The sequence below is a fragment of the Dromaius novaehollandiae genome, chromosome 5, assembly GCF_036370855.1.
Source record: "Dromaius novaehollandiae isolate bDroNov1 chromosome 5, bDroNov1.hap1, whole genome shotgun sequence".
Classification (NCBI taxonomy): Eukaryota; Metazoa; Chordata; class Aves; order Casuariiformes; family Dromaiidae; genus Dromaius; species Dromaius novaehollandiae.
The window spans coordinates 42,600,008-42,620,892 of record NC_088102.1 but is presented as its reverse complement, the minus strand read 5'-3'; the positions used below and the strand labels follow the sequence as shown (position 1 = coordinate 42,620,892).

General features: G+C 41.2%; 1 protein-coding gene across 3 annotated transcripts in view; it reads right to left on the bottom strand.

The window, feature by feature from the left end:
- The window catches only part of SPTBN5 (spectrin beta, non-erythrocytic 5), a 104,935-nt gene that overhangs the window by 38,801 nt on the left and 45,249 nt on the right, over positions 1-20,885 (bottom strand). For all 3 annotated transcript variants that reach the window (XM_026095820.2, XM_026095819.2, XM_026095821.2), the window contains exons 33-38: positions 19,633-19,836; positions 18,237-18,386; positions 5,594-5,698; positions 4,411-4,596; positions 1,004-1,159; positions 188-379 (exon numbers count right to left, since the gene is read on the bottom strand). In XM_026095820.2, coding sequence (XP_025951605.2) covers positions 188-379; positions 1,004-1,159; positions 4,411-4,596; positions 5,594-5,698; positions 18,237-18,386; positions 19,633-19,836 — 993 coding nt within the window. The remainder of the gene's footprint in view (positions 1-187; positions 380-1,003; positions 1,160-4,410; positions 4,597-5,593; positions 5,699-18,236; positions 18,387-19,632; positions 19,837-20,885) is intronic.

Below are 20,885 nucleotides of genomic sequence, written 5' to 3'. Positions count from 1 at the left end.
GGAAACACTCCAGAATATTTTTAGAATCTGTTGAATCAGTTCTTCAAAATTCTTTGTAGAGCACTTCCTGATTCTCCCAGGCAAAGACACTAAGGAAATACTCCAGAAGGTGATACTTATCAAAATTTCATTGTTAAATAACAGGTCTCTAGTGTGCTGCTTGGGTTAAATACTAGATTCCACTTACCTTCTCCCTGATCCAGGCTTCCACCTGGTCCACCTTCTGGAGAAATTCCAGGAAATCCCGGCTATCCTCCAGCATCTTTCCACGGGCAGCAACAGCTCTCTTCAACTTCTCCCAATGCTCCTGAAGCGTGCGGACTTGACGACGGATCTCTGCTGATTTTGGGTGGCCTTCTGACACAAGGGCTTCTCCTTTCTTAATGTTCAGAAGACAGAATTAGAAATGAAGATTGCTACTAATTTGTAATGTGATTACTATGCTACATGACCTTTCTAGCAGGAGTCTCTCACTTCCTTAACCTGCTCTGCACAATAAATCACTAATGTAAATCCTCACCTCCCCACTAACAGTGCTCAGCTGGGAAGCCTTTACTTCTGGAGGGATTAAAGAACAGTAAATTTGGTTTTTCCCCTGGCAGGATGACATTCATGGAGTGGGAGCTCCAGCAGAGGTATTACAGATGGCTGTGCCTTTCAGCTATGTGATTCACCCCTTGCAACTGAATCCAGTTTCAACGAAAACATTCAGAAATTGGGCACAAAATCCTATTTACCTTTTGTAGGAGCAATCACTCCAGACAAAGAAGAAGTCAGTGGCATATTCCTATTTGGTAATAAGGAAAGATGGAAATTCCCTTGATACAGGCATTAAGAAATTTCCCTGTTGTAAATTAACAGCTTTCCATTTCCATGGCATTGTAATTGTGCTCTTGTCACACAGGCAGAAGAACTGATAAAGAGCTGGTGAACAAGCTACCTATCCTTCTTTGGACAGAACCTTCAATAATCTCTAAAAACACTGACAGAGTGTGAGCATTACCTTACTAACAGCTGTGACGATTTCTTCATTTGCTAGAATCTCTGCCTCAAAGACCTGATGTTTCTGCAGCAGCTTCATTTTGTCGTGCAGGTTGCTGGGGTCTTGTCGGGAAGGATCCTCTAGCTTCTGCATGCGCTCACTGATCCAATCTTCTGCCTGCAGCCATGTGAAGCATCAGAGTTAGCATGACCGCTACATGCCGTCCTGCGGCCTTGTTCCAAAATATGCCATTGCTCTGCAACTGACTATGTCTGGACTAGGCAGATTGAGCAAGGAACTGATAGCTGAGATTGCCCTTCTGAACTATTCTACTTGACAGGAAATAAAAGCCAGTAGGAATGAAAATAATTTTTATATGACTACAAGAATAATGAAAAATTCCTTGCATGCCCCACATTTTATCACAAGCCATAAACAGATGATGCAATCGTCTAGATTAGACCCTTGAGCAGATATGCAGGCTTAACATGGTAGACACTTTTAGGATCAGATTATGACAGCCGGACCTTGGATTTAGGGCTCTGAATTTCATCTTCTATCTTTGCCACTGACTGACCTGTAATATTGGTTAAGATTCTTAAAAATTCTGTACCTCATCTATAAAACAGCAGTAACATTTCCTGATTTCAGAGATGCTGTGAGATCTAGATGAATAATGTGAAGCAAATAAAACCTTATCCATGGGATCAAGCACTAGTCAGATTATCTGAAATCCAGTATAACTCTATTTGCTTCTTCTCTTCATTCAAAATGTTCTGATCGGGAACGTTGGACTGAGACACAGAGGAGAACCTTGAGGACTAACAGTGTAAGCATTACATAGGGTCATGTTTCTCTTAAGAAATTCTTTCTTAAGAATCTTAAGATTTAAATGTTGGGGATTAAAACATAGGGAGAACAAAGTAAGCAATAGGATAGTTAGTTCTCCACAGTTTTTTTTAAAGTTTACTAAACTTCAACTCTCAGCACTGAAGAACTGAACGCTTGATGTATCTTGTAACTGATCCTGTTGTCCTCAGACCACAGAAGTACACCAATGTTTTGACTACATAAGAACAGCAAATTGATGCCAGCTTTATCAGTTTCAAAGTCTCTCAGCTGCCCTTATGGAACTGCACTAAATGTACACAGGGCTCGACAACAGGAAGATTTTCCCTGTAAATTAATGATTTGAAATGTTGTTTTAGCTGTTGAAATTATGGCTGCATCAACAATAACAGAAATAGCTTTCATTAACAGCATAGTCTACAGAAACCATTCCCCTCTGAAGTACAGTTAGAAAGTCAAAGATGATCCTTATGTCAAGGTTGCCCAGGACAGCAAACTGTCATCTGCTGTTTTCATTTCTCACACTCTCCTCACAAGCTAGGGCCTTCTCCCATTACCCAGCCACACATTAACGCTTTAAGGACACTTAACGGACTTCTCATTTGAATGGGAAAAGCTGTAGGTACAGTCAGACTGAGAAACCAATGGATCCCCTGTACATAGCCACTCAAGGGGTGATTTTTCTCCTACTGTCAGTAATAAGCAGGGGACTAATGACAGAAGTGAATAAAGCCATTTAGTGATCAGTGATCACTACTTTCTGCTGATACAAAAATTCTGCTTGATCAATGGAAATAACTAAAGATGACTGCAGGAGAGAGAGTTTTCAGGGGAGTGGGACATTAGCTATAGGACTTGTTCTCCTAATAAGTAAGAATAAGCAATGACCTCACTGCTTTCACAGCTAAACTCAAAACTCATCTCTGCAATTTAACTTTCCTTTGGGAGCTGTTTTCATATAAGAACTTGTACACACCCAGAATAACATTAAAATGAAATTAAACATTCCATTCTACCCACCAAAGAGGAAGAGAGGTATTACTGTAACAGTATTTTTTAACTCCTTGGTGGCATTCACATTCTACAGTGGTAGGCAATGAATTTAGATTGGCTAGGTAAATGAGCAACTAGTTTAAAAGCAAAAACTCTCTAGAGGAGCCTTGGTGGAATGAATGTGGAAGATGTTAGATGAGAAAAGAAAAATGTTACTTAATATAGCAGGCCAGATCCTGAGCTACATATGTGCAATCCAGGAAAACAGAATGAAGGGGTATCCCATCCCAAGTGCTGACTTGACAATTACAGAGAGATGGGAGTACATGCAAAAATATTCCTAGCCAATGGGCTGATTGTATGCCTAGGAGAACACTGACAGTTTCTCTGCCAGAGAGGATGTTTGCAGCCCTGCGACCTTTCCATCAGAGGTACATTGCTCTTTCGAAAATATTAGCACTGTGCAATGCATCATCCACTCCATTCGCTTCCTCTGCTAGTCTACAAAGTGGACTGACTGTGAGGTGGCTTTCCAATGATAGGAAAAGTATGGCTACATAACATGGGATAATATTTGGCTGTGTAAATAATTCCTGATACAATCTATTTAAGAAACAGAGTGCAGCTCTGAATCTTTAATGTAACCAAAGAAGAGGATATTTAAATGGTTGCCTACTTTTAGGTGAGTTCCACATATATCATCCTATAAATGGAATTTTACAAGCTGTTTATTCTTTAGATTACTCTCTTTTCTTTAAATCTGGTTGTCAGCAACAGCTGTATTACAGGCATTTGTTTGCCTTTGGTGACAATCCTAATTTGACCTGTGTCAGGACATACGTCCTTTCAATGGGCTGGGAGGTGATCAAGCACCTGCAGTTTTTCTTTCAACTGTGGGAGACATTTCAAGGGATGCAGCAAGAGAAGGGGTGTGTTCCAGACCAGTAGGAGGGTTTAAAAGTGTCCCTCTGGGCCTGCATGCACATTGTTTATGCCAGCACACCAGATGCTAGCACATTTTTCAGTCACACACATTGTGCTGCCCTTTGAAAGACAGACCTAGTGTGTGTTTCCAACAGTTATGCCAGGAGCAGAGCTACTCAGTTACAGGACTATGGCCAGAATTGGAGAGACAAACAGACTAATATGTTCTACAGAGACCAGTCTACAGCAGCTGAAGAGCTGTTACAGCAGTGGCTTAGAAGTCTTCACTGAACACTCTCTAGTAAAGCTTGGTGACCTCCCACATATTCCTTTATGCTTTGTATCCACCCCAACTTGAAATACCCCTTTTTCCCTCCAAGGGAGATATAAGGCAGCGGCTGGCACTTATTTTTTCATTAGTTTTACTTTAGCAGAGTTCCTGATGTGTAAAGCAGCTGCAATGGGCACAATGCCATGATGATGGGGTATAGCAACAGCAATGGTATTGGAGCACTTACTCCTTTGTGTGAGTGTGGCAGTACAGGAGTTGCCATACCTGTGTAGATCAATCTACCTAGTCTCTGGCAAGCACAAGCACTTCATCCAATAGAGGTAGGCAGCTCCCCAGCCTCCCCCCCACCCCCAATCTAAACCCCTCTTACCTCTGCCAGGTTCTGGTAGAAAAATGCCAGAAGGAGGGCAGTCTGCAGCTTCTCCCGCCTGCTCTGGGATAGATCCTTGATCCGCTCCTTCCTCTCAAGGATGGCATTCAGTTTGCGCTGGATCTGTAGCCCTTCCAGGCCACCAACCTTCTCTAGCTTGCTTGCCTGTTCTTGAAGAGACATCATCTGAGGAGGCAACAAATCTGCAGTCACCTTTGTGCTTCCAAGTGGAGCAAAAGAAAGAGCAAAACAGGCTCTTTTCCATACCTAAAATATTCTCTTTTTCTGCTGGAAGGAACTAAGAATGGCAGGGATATGTTAACCAGCATTGTCACCATCCCTTCCCCCGTTCTATGCCGCATCTATGACTGCCTTTTCATTTGCCTCTGTAGTGCATTCCAGGTACTTAGATGAATTAAAGTTTCAGCTACAGGAGCCCTGACCCCTTTGATCACCCTGTGCAAGGAGTTATGGAACAAGCCTTGACATCCATGAGTGCTCACGGAAAACGGAATGAAGGGGGGGAAGATCTGCGGAAGTCAGGTGTTGGGAGGTAGCTCTCAACAGGAGCACTCTGAGAGGGAGCTGGCACAGGGCTGGGAGCTCATTCCCATCTGGGATCCCAGGCACAACCCCAGGTTTGAGAGTTTAGATCTAGCCTGGGTGAATTACAATGGTGGCCATCAGCCAGGTGACCTCCTTTACATACTGGTGAGCGATCAAGCTTCTATCACAAGTGCAAGGATGCTAGCCAGTTTGGTACAGATATTGTATGTGAAATACATATTTAAATAATTAGGTAAACCATCTCCTCTGACGTACTGTATTTTACTTACTCTAAAAGACATTGTATTTCTATGAAAGAAGCAGAAACTGCTGGTATACATGACACAAAATATGGCCTGCTTTTAATATTTGTTCTGATAAGTCCCAGTATTTATTTGATTTACTGAGAGGTTCTCCTGTCTACTGCAAGACAATACACCAAGAATTGGGCATCAGATGTTTAATACTTTTCTCCAATCCTCTGCTTCTTATTTCGCTAAGCTTTCCCATTCTCTCTTTGGTTCAAGCATATTGGACCTGTTAGCAGTTTATGCTGTTGCCATATTAAAAAACAAAAAACAAAAAAACCCCTTCCACCTCTTGGACTGGCAGAATATTTGTTGGATTTTTTTTGTACCTTCTCATCTTGTGAAGCCAGAAGTTTCTCAAAAGCCTCATGTTTCCTGATCAGTTGCTCCACTTCATCTACAGAGCTTCCAAGGTCACTGCTTTTCAAATAAATCTACCAAAAAAAAAAAAAAAAAGTTGAGTATTTTTCTCAGTGGATTGATTATCACATAAACCTGATTCACAAATGTGAGGAGAGATGTTAAGTCTAGATATTAACTCTACAGTTGAGAGTACACTTGAGAGATGATGTCTGAGGATAAAAAAAAAAAAAAGAGAACAGAAGGAAATTGAAATTGGAAATGAAATGGTAGAGCCCCATGGTCTTCAGCAAGAAGGAGATGCATTAGCAGATCCTGCTAAGGAAAGTGTCCCGTCACTGCTTATCACAATCACTAAATCACAAGGCAGACAGTGAATTCCAGAGGTCCTCTAAAACATCCTTGTAATTCAAAGCAAGATAACACCGTCATGCCTGACAGATGTCTGTATGGTTTCTTCTTAAAAGACTTCTGATAACAGAGGCTTTGCAGCCTCCCCAGGCAATTTATTCCTGTGCTTCATTGCCTTTACCATTAGCAAGACTTTCCAAATGTCTAACCTGAAAATACATAGCTAACACTTCACCCCATTACATAATGCCCTCTTCACCACAGAAAAGAGATAATTCCTTTTACAGTTGCTGCAGATTTATATATATTTGTAAACTGTTTGCACACTGGGATTTCCATCTTCTTTCATCTTCAGCTAAACTACCCTGATCTGGTCAATCATTCCCCATAGCCTGTGTCTTCTTGACCTCTGATTATTCTCATTGTTCTCCTCTGGGTTTTCTCCGTTTCCATTTGTTTTCAGGCAGGGTTCTTACAACTTGATGCAATACTCCAGCTGAAGCTTGTCCAACAGTAAAGGCAGCAGAGATTACTTCTGGTGCCTTCCAAGCCATAATCTTCCTCATGCATCTGTGTACAGTGCTTATCTTTTACACAATACAATGAACTCATTGACTCATATGCACCTATAAGTTTCCAGAACTTTTTCTGAAGAACTGCTATCAGACCAGCTTGTTTCCATTCTGTATTTACACATCTAATCATTCCCGAAGAATGTCATAACTTACACCTGTACTGAGTGACTAACATCTGTTTTATTTTTTCAGGCCATATCTCTGACTTGCTTGCATTAATTTTATTTACTGTCAATCTCATCAATCTCTGATTCAGGAAGACCCCAGCCTAAAATAACAAGGGCAGTTTTAAGGGAACTGACCTCTGTGCTACTGACTTCTAACACTGTTAAGACATTTGCTAACTAATCCATGTGCATCTCTAAGACACCACACTGTTTGTTGCCCACTTTCCTGTTTTTAAGAAAACTGACTGCATGATTATTTCTCCCATACATTCTCTTACTAGTCAGTGTTTAATCAAATGCAAAATAATAAACAATGTAATCATCTATTCTCAACAAAAAATAAGCTTTTCTGCAGGCCAATAATGATTTACTCTTTTCCAATGTATATAATCACCCACAGGTTTATTTTCCTGTTTAATGAAGAGAGAATGGCAAGAAAAAAGCAGTAATCAGTCAGAGGCTCTGATGGGGCACGAGCAAAAACTAGCTGCAAACATGGCTCACAGTGGAGCAAATATGGCTGGACAGACTTTTGCAGTTCAGGCTGCTACAAGGGACTGGACCTGCAGGCTGGGACATAGCACTGTGTAATCCATTTTGTGACCTAATGGAATTGTTTTAATGAGGATGAGAAATCCCAACCAGTAACTCTATCTGAGTACAGTGCAACTAGCAGAAGACAGAAGGAAAAATCAAGATCAGCCATATAGTGCGAGAGAATTAAGAGGCGGAGAAACAAACAATAGAATGTGTGAAACAACAAAGAGGCCAATATTTGCAGAAGCAGCCTGGTAAAAGATACAGGTAAGTCTGTGCCTCAGAAACATATATGTGCACAGGAAAAATAACAGTATCTGGAGAGATCTCTCTTGCTTTGCAAAACATTCCCATTCTGTAGCGGTCTGACAGGGTGTTTTTTACAGGAGGGAAAAGATGTTCCTCAGCTGCTGCTTTAGAAAACCAGTGATGATGCTAATTGTCTGGACAGAAGTATTAGATGACTTTTTAACTTGACACAGCATCTTCTAAAGGAGAGGTTTACCCAACGTGTTGTATGTGCAGCAGGGTCACACCTACCTGTTGGGGCCCAAGTGCACCAGCAGGCCTTGGCAGCCCTGCCAGCCCACTGGCTGGTTCCCCTGCCCCCTGCCCATGGGCCTGGGAGCTCCTCTGAGGCTCAGCCCCAGCTCCAGCTCTGCCTGAGCTGCGTCGAAGGGAGGCCTGTGCCCAGCCCTTCTCCTGCTGTCCTGACACAGTGACTGGTCCTCCTGCATGGACCCCAGACCTCATGTGTTACCTTGCCCTGTCATCTTGATCACCAGTCAGTTGATGGACCCTGTCACTGGTGCCAACACCCCAACCCAGCCTGACTTTCTGGTTCCTTTTTGGAAGTTGATATAAGAGGAATATTTTGCATATACAGAAAAATGCACATAAGAATACCATGCCCAGTCCAGATGTTCAAACTGCACTACACTAATCCATGATGAGCATTGGAAGAGAAATGAATAAGTGCCATCACTGTAATCAATGCCAAGGAGAGGGGAAGGCCACTGTACAGCAGACCTAAATTTTTAACAAGTCTGGCCCATTAATCATCAGGATGCATAAAGAAATACATTATCATTAAAGCCTATTTAATGTTACATACAAACGCCACTGGAAAGCAGATATTCTGTCATTCAACCTTTAATTCTTTGATCTATCCTACTCATTAAAGGTATGAAATTAAGATGGACAGTTTTTTGGAGTGTTTTTTGGTTTGGTTTTCTCTAGTGAAGGAAAAAATTCATACTTGTGGGCTGTAGGTCTGTCTACAGTACTGCTGTATTATGCTATTTATATTTAACACTGTTGCTACTAACACTGAAATAAAATGTTGTTGGCCTGAATATACTCACTCCTGTTTGTGGTACATATCACTCCAGCACAGCCACATACTGCGTCTCTATGCTTGTGTTATAAAAGCTGCTTTAAAGGCAATGGACTTTCTTTGTTGTGTATTGTGGATGATCTACCATCTCTGGCCCAAAAAGAGATTTACCTGAGAAACAGAAAATTCCCATAATTTTCCACATACCACTCTCCAGGACCATTTTCTCAGTAACTGTTAGCAACGAAACTGCAAATTCTGTGATACATGAAGAAATGGTCAGCCCCTAGTTTTCCTGCTCACATATCTGTGGCAGAAGAAAAAGGCAAAGAGCATCTACTGGAAAAGATAGTTATTTTCTCTGAAACAATGAGTAGAGACATCTGAGAGCAGGGGCGTGGGACAGTGAGTCATAATCAGCTGCCACTGGAGTGCTCCGTGCCTCGCTCCTACTGAAAATCACTGTACACAAACAATACTGAGCACTCAGAGCCCCATCCCAGAGCTTGTTACCACAGTGGAAAAAGTTCTTCTGACTTCTAAAAGCTTTAGACCAGGCCCTCCAAGTAGAAACCCTTGCAAAGTTAATACTCCTGGGATCCAGGTTTTAATACTGGAAAGGAAAACTGGCGCACAAACTGCATATATTACAGCAGCAGCTATGGCAACACACTTGGAGGAAAGCAGTCGCAGTAGCACTAGCAGGGCTACTTGGAGAGTTGATGAGGTAAAAGCTTTCCATTCTGCTTTTAAACAGAAATCTTATTACAGCAATTGCTAGAACCAGAACTGCAACATTTTTACATCGAAGCATTTGTTACACCAATCTGAAAGCAGAATAGAAACTGGCTCCCACACTATGATGTTGGCCATTGGCCAATTACATCATTTTTCTGGCATAGAGGAAGGCCTCAAAGAGGTCCCCAGACTCCTACTTTGAATGTGACGTGCTAACGTCAAATACAAAGCACTGCATAGCTCTCCTCAGGTAACCTACCAGGGTCTCCTATGGCGCATAACAGGTATAAACTTTCTTTCAAGTTTGTTTCTGTTATGAATCGTGGCCCATCATCAGGAATTTAATTTTCAGCCACAAAAGCACTGAAGACTTGACCACTCACTATATAATGCACTCGTTGGTAAATGAAGACTTGCAAAAGACACTTAAAACCACGAAATCGACTTGGCCCTTTTTGAAATGGAACGTGTAACAAAATAACCAAGTTACTGAAAATGCAAGTGCAGAAACAAGCAGTGGTTTTGACTCTACTTCAAATGAAGTTTTTCACTATTTCTGAGCTCACTGTGTAGACTCAGCTATGCTGGCATTATGGTAAGACCTCTTACATAAGAGTTAATGCAGAATTAAGTAAAAAGTCCATCTCAAAACAAATGTTCATTTTAAATAAAACAATACTATCTACACACTTTTGTGACAGTACAGGCCAGCTCTAGTTATTACAGAAGCACTGAATGAAACATTTTAGTCATTAGGATAACTATGTTCTCTGGATGCCACAACTTTGCATTCATACAGACAGACTGGAAGCTAACATAGCCCCGAGACTTCTTATCTTCTAAGAAGTGTCATTTTTATTTCTCTAGAAGAAAAACAATTCTAAGTATTTGTGTGAATCCACTCTCTTCTCCAGCTTCTGTTCTTCACAGTGTAACAAGCTCCACATGTTTTGCCCCCCACTGCCTGTCCTGGGCTTGCAGCTGAGATTGTTGGAACTTTCGTGAAAATCTTTCAGCTCTAAGCACGTACCAAAGGCCAAAAAAAGTCAAATACTTCCAGATTTAAAATGCCATCGCTTAAAGCATGCAGTCAAGTTCAAATTCTCTGCCCAGATATATAGTAATAACAACAAGGTTTGATTTGACCTTTTTCTGATAAATGTAAATACAAAAAAAAATTTAAAAAAATTGTTTTTAGCAAAGTAAATAAATGGGCTTAATACCATGATTATATATAGTTCACAATATTGTTGTACTATGCTTCATGTCAGTAAAAATTAGGGTTACAGTATTGTACCCTGTTATAAGTGGAATAAAACACACCAAGTTGCTTGTAAAACAACCTCACAATATTGATGAGGAATTCTTATGTTACATTTAAAAGTTTTCTTCCCCTCTCCCACTGCATGCTCTCTCTTCTGCATAAGAATACAATTATCTGATATGGACCACTGACTGCAAATATATACCGGAAACGCACAGATAGCAGCCAGTGTTTCTTTTTCCAGAACCGCTACAATCCCTTCCTCCCACATATCCCCTCCATCTTCAAAATTCCCAATACCATCCCCTCTCCTGTAAGTGGCAGGTATGAAACTAGAATCCTATGCCTTTACAAACTATCATTAAATATTTACTTGTGAAACATTTGTCTGAAGGCAGACTAATTTCCTCTTTAACTTCCTTTAGTTTCACTGCTAGAGACATTGCTGAGATTTCCAAATCTGACAAGCTATGGAGACTAAATTCCTTTCTTTTCCCTTAGGAAAGGGTGGTCTCTCTCTTTTTGTAAGGAAAAAAAGTAATTTCTTTCTACACACTTAAATACCTTGGCTTTGGAAAACAAGGATTACTTTTAAAAGTTACAAAAACAGCAATTAATCATTTAGAAATACAGCACAATCCGACAAATGAGCAAATGAGAACAGTGAAACAGAAAAATCTAAGAAAAACTTCACTGAGGATTTGTCCCAGGTTCCAGACTGACTAGTAAAGAGGAAAACCAGTCCTTGGCTCTAAAGTCTTGAACCTTCAAGTGCTGAGCACTATGGCCCAGTTATGCAAAACATGTAAGTACGTATTTAGCATTAAGCATGCCATGTCAACAGAACTACTCAAATGCTTAAAACGAGACACTAGTTAAATGCTTTACTGGATCAGATCAGAGCACTCAGCTTCGTTTAGGATGGATCAAGTAGTAATAGCAGCCTTGGTGACAGCAGAACAAAAGTAGCTTTCTATTTGTCCTGTAAGTTATCTCTAAGTAGGGAGAACACAGCAGGAAGAATACAAGCAAGAATCCACATGGCTTGATTGGCACAACTTAAAACTCCTGTTTGTGAATGTTCCTAGAATGGAATGGAAATCTTCACCACTTTCCTCCCAGATCCGAAAGAGGCAATGTTGACAGCAATAGATGGACACCATGCCTTCTCACTGGCTCTGTGAGCTGAAGACGTGGCGTGAGCTGATGTCTTTGTCAAAAGGTCGTCAGGGCATACACTTTCCACAGCGCATGCTTCCTGGGAAGGCCTCAAACTAGATGTTGCCCACTGCTGTGGGGTAGAAAGCAGTCCTGAGCAGCAGACTGGATTCACTGACAGTGAGAGGCCAGTGCCAATTCCCACAGGATGAAGAGGCGGATCGACTATATCTGAATCCTGTGTTTTGATAAAGATTGTTGGACTTGGGCTTCTTCTAAATTCTCTTACCACCTGGATAGGCATAGTAGTCCAAGGAGTGGCAAGTATCAGGGTGATTCTGGAAACTTTGTGGTGAGCATGTGTTAGCCCATCACACTGAGTCTTCCCAGACTCTATCCTAGGTGAAGGGTGGTTCTGAAAGACAAGCAGCTCTGGATTTAAATCCTTGCTCGTGATCTCACTCCCACTTGCTGAATTTTCTCTTCCAGTCAGGACAGCAGGGGACAGCCATATGTCTCTGGAGACAGTCTGCTGGGGAAGTCCAGGACACTTGGCAGAGGAAGTCACATGAAATCTTGTGATTTGAAGTGCTGGAGACCCACCTGAAGAAAAGCCTGATTTTGGTTTCCAGGATCCTGTTGGGAGATCTGCAGGACTTTCAGACACCTTTTCTAGTTGTGGTATGAGGAGACTTGAATGAACATGATTCTTTCCATGGGAATCTGCTCGAAAAGGCTTTACTGTCAGGCTGCAAGTTGAAATATAAAGCTTCATTGAAGCATGGAGATCTGGCATTTGGATGTTGCACCGGCTATAGCCTTGTTGCGGTGGGACAGAATCACAAGGTGCTAGAGGTCCATGCAGATTTCTGCTGCGGAGTGTTGAAACAGCTGGCATTGCAGACAGATCAACGTCTAGGCGTGATGTGCAGCCTGGTGGAGCTTTGTAGGAAAGAACATCAGAGGGCAAAGACACGGCAAGCTTCAAGGGATCATTTTTATCAGAAGAAATACAATAAGCACTTTTATCTCTTTCTGAATGTTGCTTGTAAGATGCAGGTGTTGGCCAAGTGCCAGACTCCCCATATCCCCTGCCCTGAGTGTCTCTGGGAGGACTGGAACACCTCGATGTCACATCAGAAGGCTTGACACAATGACTAGTGTTCCCCAAACCTTTCCTCCTGTCTTTGTGTGCCAGGACGACATCTAGCCTTGTGCAGTGAGCTCCAGAAGACATGCTGCTTGGTGGTGAGCTGGCATTTCCTGGAGTGATACCTGCAACTGCTTGACCAGCAGGAAGACAGCACGCCGATGCTGGCATCTTTTGGAAAGGCCTGTCCTGCACAGCGGATTCAAAAGGAGGAGGTGGGGTCATTCTGCTGGAAGATAGCATTACTTCCACCGTGGAGACAAAGATAGGTGCAGATGAAAGTTTGCAGCGATGGCCCCTGCATGACATTCTGCAGCTTAGTCCTAAACGGTGCAAAACCAAAGCCACAAAAGCTTGTCTTTCCCCCTGTTTTTAAAACCAACGCCTAATTCTTTTTCCTTTGGCACTGGAAATTTCCATTCTTCCTCTGAAGCAAAGGAACGAGAGGTTAATAAACATTCTCCAGGAAAAAAGAAATGATATACCAAAAAAATCCACATTCAAAATAAAAAGCACAGCTCTTGTAGGACTGCCACTGCCACCACCGCCTATCACGTCTGCAAAGTGATATGAGAGTGGGATGGGCGGAAAGATAAATTACAGAGCATGAGGCTCTGCTCCCAGAGTGTTCTGACTGTGAGACTGCAGACAGAGGAGGAGGGAGCCAAAAATGCTTGCCAGAGACAGCCCGTGAACTTGCTGTTATTTCATTTGTGAAAAAAACGAAAGCAGCTAACCTGAGCAATGCATCTGTTGCTATGAAAAGGTTAGAATGGAGCAGTGTACAGGGTACTGCTTCTGCTCAAAACAAAACTGATTTTTTTCTTCCTTTGCTCTTTCAGCTGTTGCTTGTCAGCACTCAGAATGGCAAGATCTCAGTTCGTAGGTCTTAGGAGAGTTTTCTACAACAGTTCCATGCAATGGCACAACTGAACTCATAATAAAAAAATAAAAAAGATAGATATTTGCCTAATTTTCTCCACATGTGCTCTATTTTCTTTAGCATAGAACAATCCTCGACTAAATTCTGCAGAAATCCTTCAAAGGTTTAAGTAACTTGGATGTAATATAAGATGCTGGCATGAAGTCAAACCTGTCACACTGGCACAGAGAACGAATAACAGAGCAGCTCTTAGAAGCAGTTCTTAGTTTAAAACACGCCAGTCCTACCTTGCTCCTTCCTCTGTTCCTTGCTGCTGGGAGAGACTTGCTCAAAGGCATGTGAAGTTTGTTCTGGATAAATAGGACCTGATAATTATGGGATGACAGAAGCTGCTTTCTTACACACATATTTTGCAGATGTGCAACTGTGAAATGCACATGATTGAGCATTGCCACAAACAAGAAAGTCAGAAGAAACAGAACGGGTAGAGAGATTGCTTATATTTGTGTGCCTGATGGGAATCCTTTTTGAATGCATGTTTGCTTCTGTCCATTCTGAAGGCAGTAAATGACAAAATTCCCATTGGGAAAGTGGTTTGGAAGTCTTCAATTGATGTCTGGGCTGAATACTTTTCCAAAATGCATTTGAAAGGACTGCTTTCCTACTCTCCTGCGGGTCTTCCTTGGGAGCAGAGTCTGCGTCACTATGCAGCCTCATTTTAACTCCATATAGTAGTAACAGAGATCTGTCCAAAAGCAACAGATTCCTCTTCTGCTTGTTCTTAAAATGCAGAGAAATAAAATACAAATTGGGACGAAAGACCCTCAGTTTGTTGTCAGATTATAATCACTGACCCATAAGGCAGATGGTGCCTGCTGCAAATGACAGCTTTGCACTCCTTGCTATTTCTCCCTTATGCAGGTGGGAGTCCTGCAGCATGGGAATAGCCTGTGTGAAGAACTATCACACAGAGATGAGAGAACAAAAGCAATGTGGGATACTCTGGAATACAGGAGTTCTATCTGTAGAGGAATCAGAACAGTGTTGGTGTTTCTATTCACAGCCAGGCTGATGCATTGCATGTTAAGGAAGGAGTGGAGTCCAGAAGAAGGTAATTCATCTCTGTTCCTCCATTAACAGTAGTAAATGTGCCTCTTCTTGCAATTTGCTTTCTTTATTGATGCTACCCTGTAAGTTCCTTTAAGGTATAGCTTAATTTGGATGTAAACACATTTAGTCTCTGGCTCAGTTTAGGTTTTCAGCCCTGTGACAGTCCAAACCTGCATCTCTTCACATTTATACCTGTTGTGGACTTACACAGCTCTGGATGACATGGAACATTGAAGTGATCTCCAACACAGCCAGGTCCCAAGTCAGTAAAAGCAACTTAAAGACAGCAAAAATGTGATTTAAAATGAGCAAGGAGCAATGGTATTTGTGAAATACAGTTGAGATGTGCTTTCACCAATGCTCTTTAGCTACAAGGCAAAAGCTGATGTCCCTGGGCAGCTGCCTTTTCTTCATGGTATTTTAGTTCAGTGCCAACTGTAGGTTAAAACCAAGATGACCGGAACGGACATGACAGGAGTGAGTCATCATGATGAAGGAAAATGAGTAATTCTTGGAGGAAAAGCTGTTTGCAATATTGTGCTGACTGGTGCATCGAGGAGTAGTGAGTGTCCAAACTCATCCTGAGAGCTCACAGATAATGGCGGATCTGTTTCCTTGCATCCTTGGCTATGAAAAAATTCAGTATCTCCTCTTCCCATACATCTCCTAGATTAAATTTGAGCACTAATCCGTAATGGTCTCTTCTAGGCATAATGGTAGGCAGGAGCAACTGTGTCGGTGAAAAAGGAGCCATATGGCTGACTGCGATCTCCATATTACAAACCTTGAAATTTGTAGTGTTTTGTAATCTCTCTGATGAATCCCAGGTAGATACTTGGCCACTGATTTCATTAGCAGAGATGTTTGCTGATATGGTGCACACCACAATGACCTGCTTTTCTATTTTATAAAACTAACTCTGTGAGCACACAACTGTAATTCTTTACATGCACAGACCTCACAAAGGCAGCACTGCTCCAATCAACTGTAATCTTCTGAGAATTAAATATAACCAAAATAAGAAAGGTGTTAATAATTCTTTCCATAGCTAGAGTGTCCTTTTCAAGCATAGGGGTGATTTTGTTATTGGATGGGGGCTGGGGGGAGTGGGAGCATAGGATGATTATCGCTCCCTCATTCTCTGTCCCTGCACAGAAGAGACCAGTCTGTCTTCACAGTTCTCTATTTTCTTATCTTTCTTCCTGACCATAAGATAGCATCTGTGCAAGAGGGTGCTGGGAGGGACAGCCAAGTATCCAAAATTTGCTTTTCAACTTTATGAATACTTACGCACGTGAATAAAAACAATAGGGTACTGGACACCTTGGGATTTCATAGAGAAAACACTGCTAGAGAAAGATTCACAAAACAGAGCTGCCCCTCACACTCCTCAAGGTCACTATCTTCATTCACAGTCTTTGCTCTGGCAGGAGAGACTTGAAGTAGTGGCACGTGCTCCAGCTGCTCCGAGCAAGAGACTTTACCCAGGCTATGATGGAGACCCTCCCCTTTTATGGCAGCCCACTTTGCAGCATATAGCAATGTAAAATTCAGCTGAGTAAAGAAGTAATATGAAGTGCAGTTTAGCTGTACAGGATGTACCAGGGGCATACTAGAATTGCCAGGTGCAGCCCGCTTCATGTAGGAGTAATATCTTCTGAGACCAGGAGTCATGACTGAGGGCGAGAAGAAACACAAGCCCTTAGCAGCTATGCTACATATTCACCTCTGAGGTATATGATGCAAAACAGATGCTGTATTCAGTGTCCCTGCGTGTCAGCTGATCTCCATTTCACAATAAGAGAAAGAATACAGTGGTTAAAATTCTGCAGAGTTTACATATTTCTGATGATGTTACCCATATAGGAGCTTAGCAATGATGCATCAGTGCTTGGTAGGGAATGGAGCTAGATGTTATGCAACTTGTGCCATATGTTAACTAAGAAACAAATTAAAATTTTTAACTGGCAGGACTGTGCAAGATTTTACTCCAAAAACTTGAAGCTAGAAGAAACTCTTGGTTTCAGGTTTTAACACAGAATCAGGATGCAGGCCATATTAGCCAAAGGTGCCACATGTTGGGAATTCTGAAGATATACACTTCCTGCAGTCAGCAAGAAGCAAAAGGCCCATGGGTCCCAAAAGGTTAAGTATCACTGCATAGCTCAGCTCAAGGTCACTTTTCCAAAAGGTTTAGTGCCAGTGGAAAAGCACGGGTGGGAACCAAAGTCCAGAACAAATCGGGAGGCATTCTTTCATGCTGCCACTCATCTGGAAGAATTAAGAATGATTTTTCCATAATAGGGAATGACCCTAAGGTACTGACTTCCTGCAGTTTTGCTTCAGCCCTTCAGTTCAGCTACCTTCAACCCATCAATTTGGTCAGCATGCCAAGGCTCAGCACAGCTACTGCAATCTATCAGTCTATGAATTTGCACAGAGCATCTGGAAAGGACATCTGAATCCTACACTCATAGATTTGTGATAGCAAATGTCCTCAAGCAGGAACTATTTTAAATAGTTTCCATGAATCCAGGAAAGGGCAGGAAAGAGAAAAGATAATTTAATACTGGTGAGAAAAATAAATTTCAAGAGCTGTGAAGTGATGCTACAAGGAACATCCTTCAGGCTCTTTGCATTAATGAAGTTAGCCTGCTCTTTTCATGACTCCACCAGCTCACTTTTCTCTACTGCATCAAACAGAAGCAACTACTCCCCACAATCAAATTCATTCACAGTCTTTCTCCATACTGCTTTCAATTTGCTTGCATAACTGAGAAATCAGTTCCTGTACCTGAATAACTTATACTGTCAACATCAATTTTCCACTAGCTATATTTCCTCGACACTACCCCCTCTGTCTTGGGGACGTTTCCAGCAACACCTGAAAAGCAATCTCCCTATCCTCCTTTGAAACTTTATGATTTCCTTTTTCTCTGAAGCCTATGAAACAATTTGTCAATGGTTAGGCAGTGGTACGGTGAGATCTCTGCTTGTCATGCTGACTAATACTGTACCATTGTCTTCTCCTCCTGTCATGGCTCTTCAAGTTCATCTGCTACCTCTTAGGTTACATTTAGATGCAAGAAATTATCTTTGAGGCAAGGATCACCTTTTCGTTTCTCTTTTTCCCCCCCCATAAATCGGGGAGGGGTCTTGGTACATTTCTACAGTCTCCAAACTGATACCACAATGCAAATAACAATAATAGAAAGAGTATCTTGTCTATATCCGGACCCAAGGATTTTAAGTTGCAGTCAAATAGTAGTGCCACTTTTAGCCTACGAGAGTTCACCTGCTTAAAGAGTTTAACTGCTTATTTCAAGTTTATAAATTCACTTACTTCCTGTGAATTCAGGAGCATGTCCAGGTGATCCCAATCTTTATAGAACATCTGTTCTTGGTGTATTTTCTCCAGCCACTCCTTCTTCTGTTTCCATTCATTGTATACATTTTCCTTCTTTTCCAACAGTGCCTGTAGCTTCTGCTGAATCTGAACACAATACCCAAAGAAAAACTCTGGTTAAACTTCATACCCCATGGGACCAGGGTAAGGTGGGAGGAGAAAGGATCAGGTAGAGCTGGGTATAAGTCACTCAAATGGCACTTCAGCCAAAACTATCAAACAAAGAAAAGCAGAATAAGTTCTGGCACTTGTCTGTAGGCAGACAGATAATCAGAGAGATGGCTCATCTCAGGAATGGAGGAACGCTTGTTACAGTGTTTATAGCGGTCCAAGCCAAGTGTCAAGGAAGGAAGTGTTCCTCAAGTGCACCTTCTAGAATCATATCCTAATGCTCCTTTATCTTTAGTCATAACAGCACAATTATATCACCATAAACTGTGATAGAACAGATACTTAAATAAGTTATTGGCATAGCACATTCTGTCAATCACTGAATATGTATCACAATCTTAGACTTCATGTAATTTCAGCTTCCAAACTGCATATATTCACAGACCTCCTTCTATAAATGACTTCTTTCTCTGCATTTTTCTACAAGCAAAGAATTTTACAGTCGGGAAAATTCCTAGTTACTTTAGGTATACACTGCAATATTTAATGAATATTCAGGAAATACCTTGGTCAGACAGCAGAGTAATTTTTATGAACCCTGCTCTGCTTTCTGAAGATATTCAACTATTGAATTGTCAGGGGTGACATAAACTAGCAGGTACTTATATTGGAAAAGAAATAATACTATGAACATTTTAGAATGTTCATGTTACTCTTGAGTAAGCTTACATTTTGGTTTTCCATCTTTCATGTCTGGGGAATTAAATACACCAGCATAATTCACTAGTACAGAAAATGTTCCAGCTAGTCTTTACACTCTCTGATATATTTGACTCTTTTCCTTCTTTGATTGAGAGGTCTTTGTTCAGTGTGGTCTGGTGTGGATATAGTACTGTAATGTACAGGAAAGAATTTTTGTGAAAACCTAATTTGAAAAGTAGGTAGAAATATCTCCATTGCTCAGAACATACCAAGCTTCTCCAATAACAGCAGCTTTGCTGCCATGGGCACTCAGGGTACTTCAGCGCTCATCTGCTGCTAAGGCAGGAAACGGAGCCAACGTTTTTGTGTCTAAGCTAGATAATACATTGAGGCAAACGTAGATCATGCGTATGGATATGTGAGAGGGTACGTTACAACATTTTACAGTACAGAATGATAATTACACTGATGCTGAGCAGTTGAGTATCTCTGACTTTGAACTCAAATGTGTTTCAATTACCTCTCTTGTTCTTATTTTCTCATCTTGCAAGAGTGACTGTCCTAGCTGTACAACACGATTATACTTCTCTTCTTGTGCTTCAATCTCTGCCAATAGCTGTTGATGCTGGGTAAGTCTCAGGCTGCTAGTAGATATGTCTCGAATGGTCTCCTTGGCTTTCATTTCCCTTATCATTTCTGCTGCCCAGGAGAAATAGTCCCACACCTAGAACCCAAGAAAATGTGAAAGATGAGGTTAGATATGAAGCTTGGGTTATTGGACAGTAAAATCATAGCCTGACTGTTCACCTCCAACTGCATAATAGGTAATAAAATTGCAGAGAAAAAGGAAAATATTTCCTTAGGGCTTCATTAGGGCATATAGCCCCTTTATGAACTTATTAAGGAAGGACAATATGACTACAGAAAGTTCTACATACTCTTTTAAAAGAAATATAGATGTTTTTTGTAATGTCATAACCATAAACAAACTGTGTCATATCATATCAGTGACATTATTGCCATTTCTTAAGTACTTTCTGGAGTTATTCCTCCTCAGAGGATATAACAAGATATCACCCTGTGCCTCAGCTTAGACTAATACACGTCCATTTAAAAGTCAGGTTGTATACATATTCTAAAATGAAAGACAGGAGCGAGAATTGTCAGGTGAAAGAAAATGAGCTCACTCTAATAGAGGTGTAAAAAATGCAACTATAGGTCAGGAAAAATTGGTTAAGCATATCAGATATGCAGCTTCAGCTCTTGCTTTGTGGAACTATATGACTGAGGCTGTCATAGAATGCAATTCTGGAAGAAACAAGGATGTGCTGCTAATATACTTTCAAACTGACAAACCAATAAACACACATACATTTACAATATCTGGAAATGTCTGAAGCATTCAGCTGAGGCAATTATCAGCAAGAAAATTCTTAAACAAAACCCTGAAGATTGTTTTCACTTCGTAACTGAAGAAACATGTGCAACTAAAAATAATTTGACATTTTTTCCGTGTCATTTTCTGCACTTGATTTATAGCACCTTTACCAGCCCATTTATTTTTGGCATCTCATTTGAATCTGTAATAAATAGGTGTTGCCCTCTTATATGTCACTTGGTAAAAATAGGACACCAAGGGAATGTACAGGGGATTGTATGGGATGATTAATTAAGTTTTGTTATACGTTAACTGTGTGTAGATTATTTGAACTGAGGTAGTAAATGGTCTTTTAGATTTCTACTCTATTTTAAAAGACTGTCACAGGCAACCAG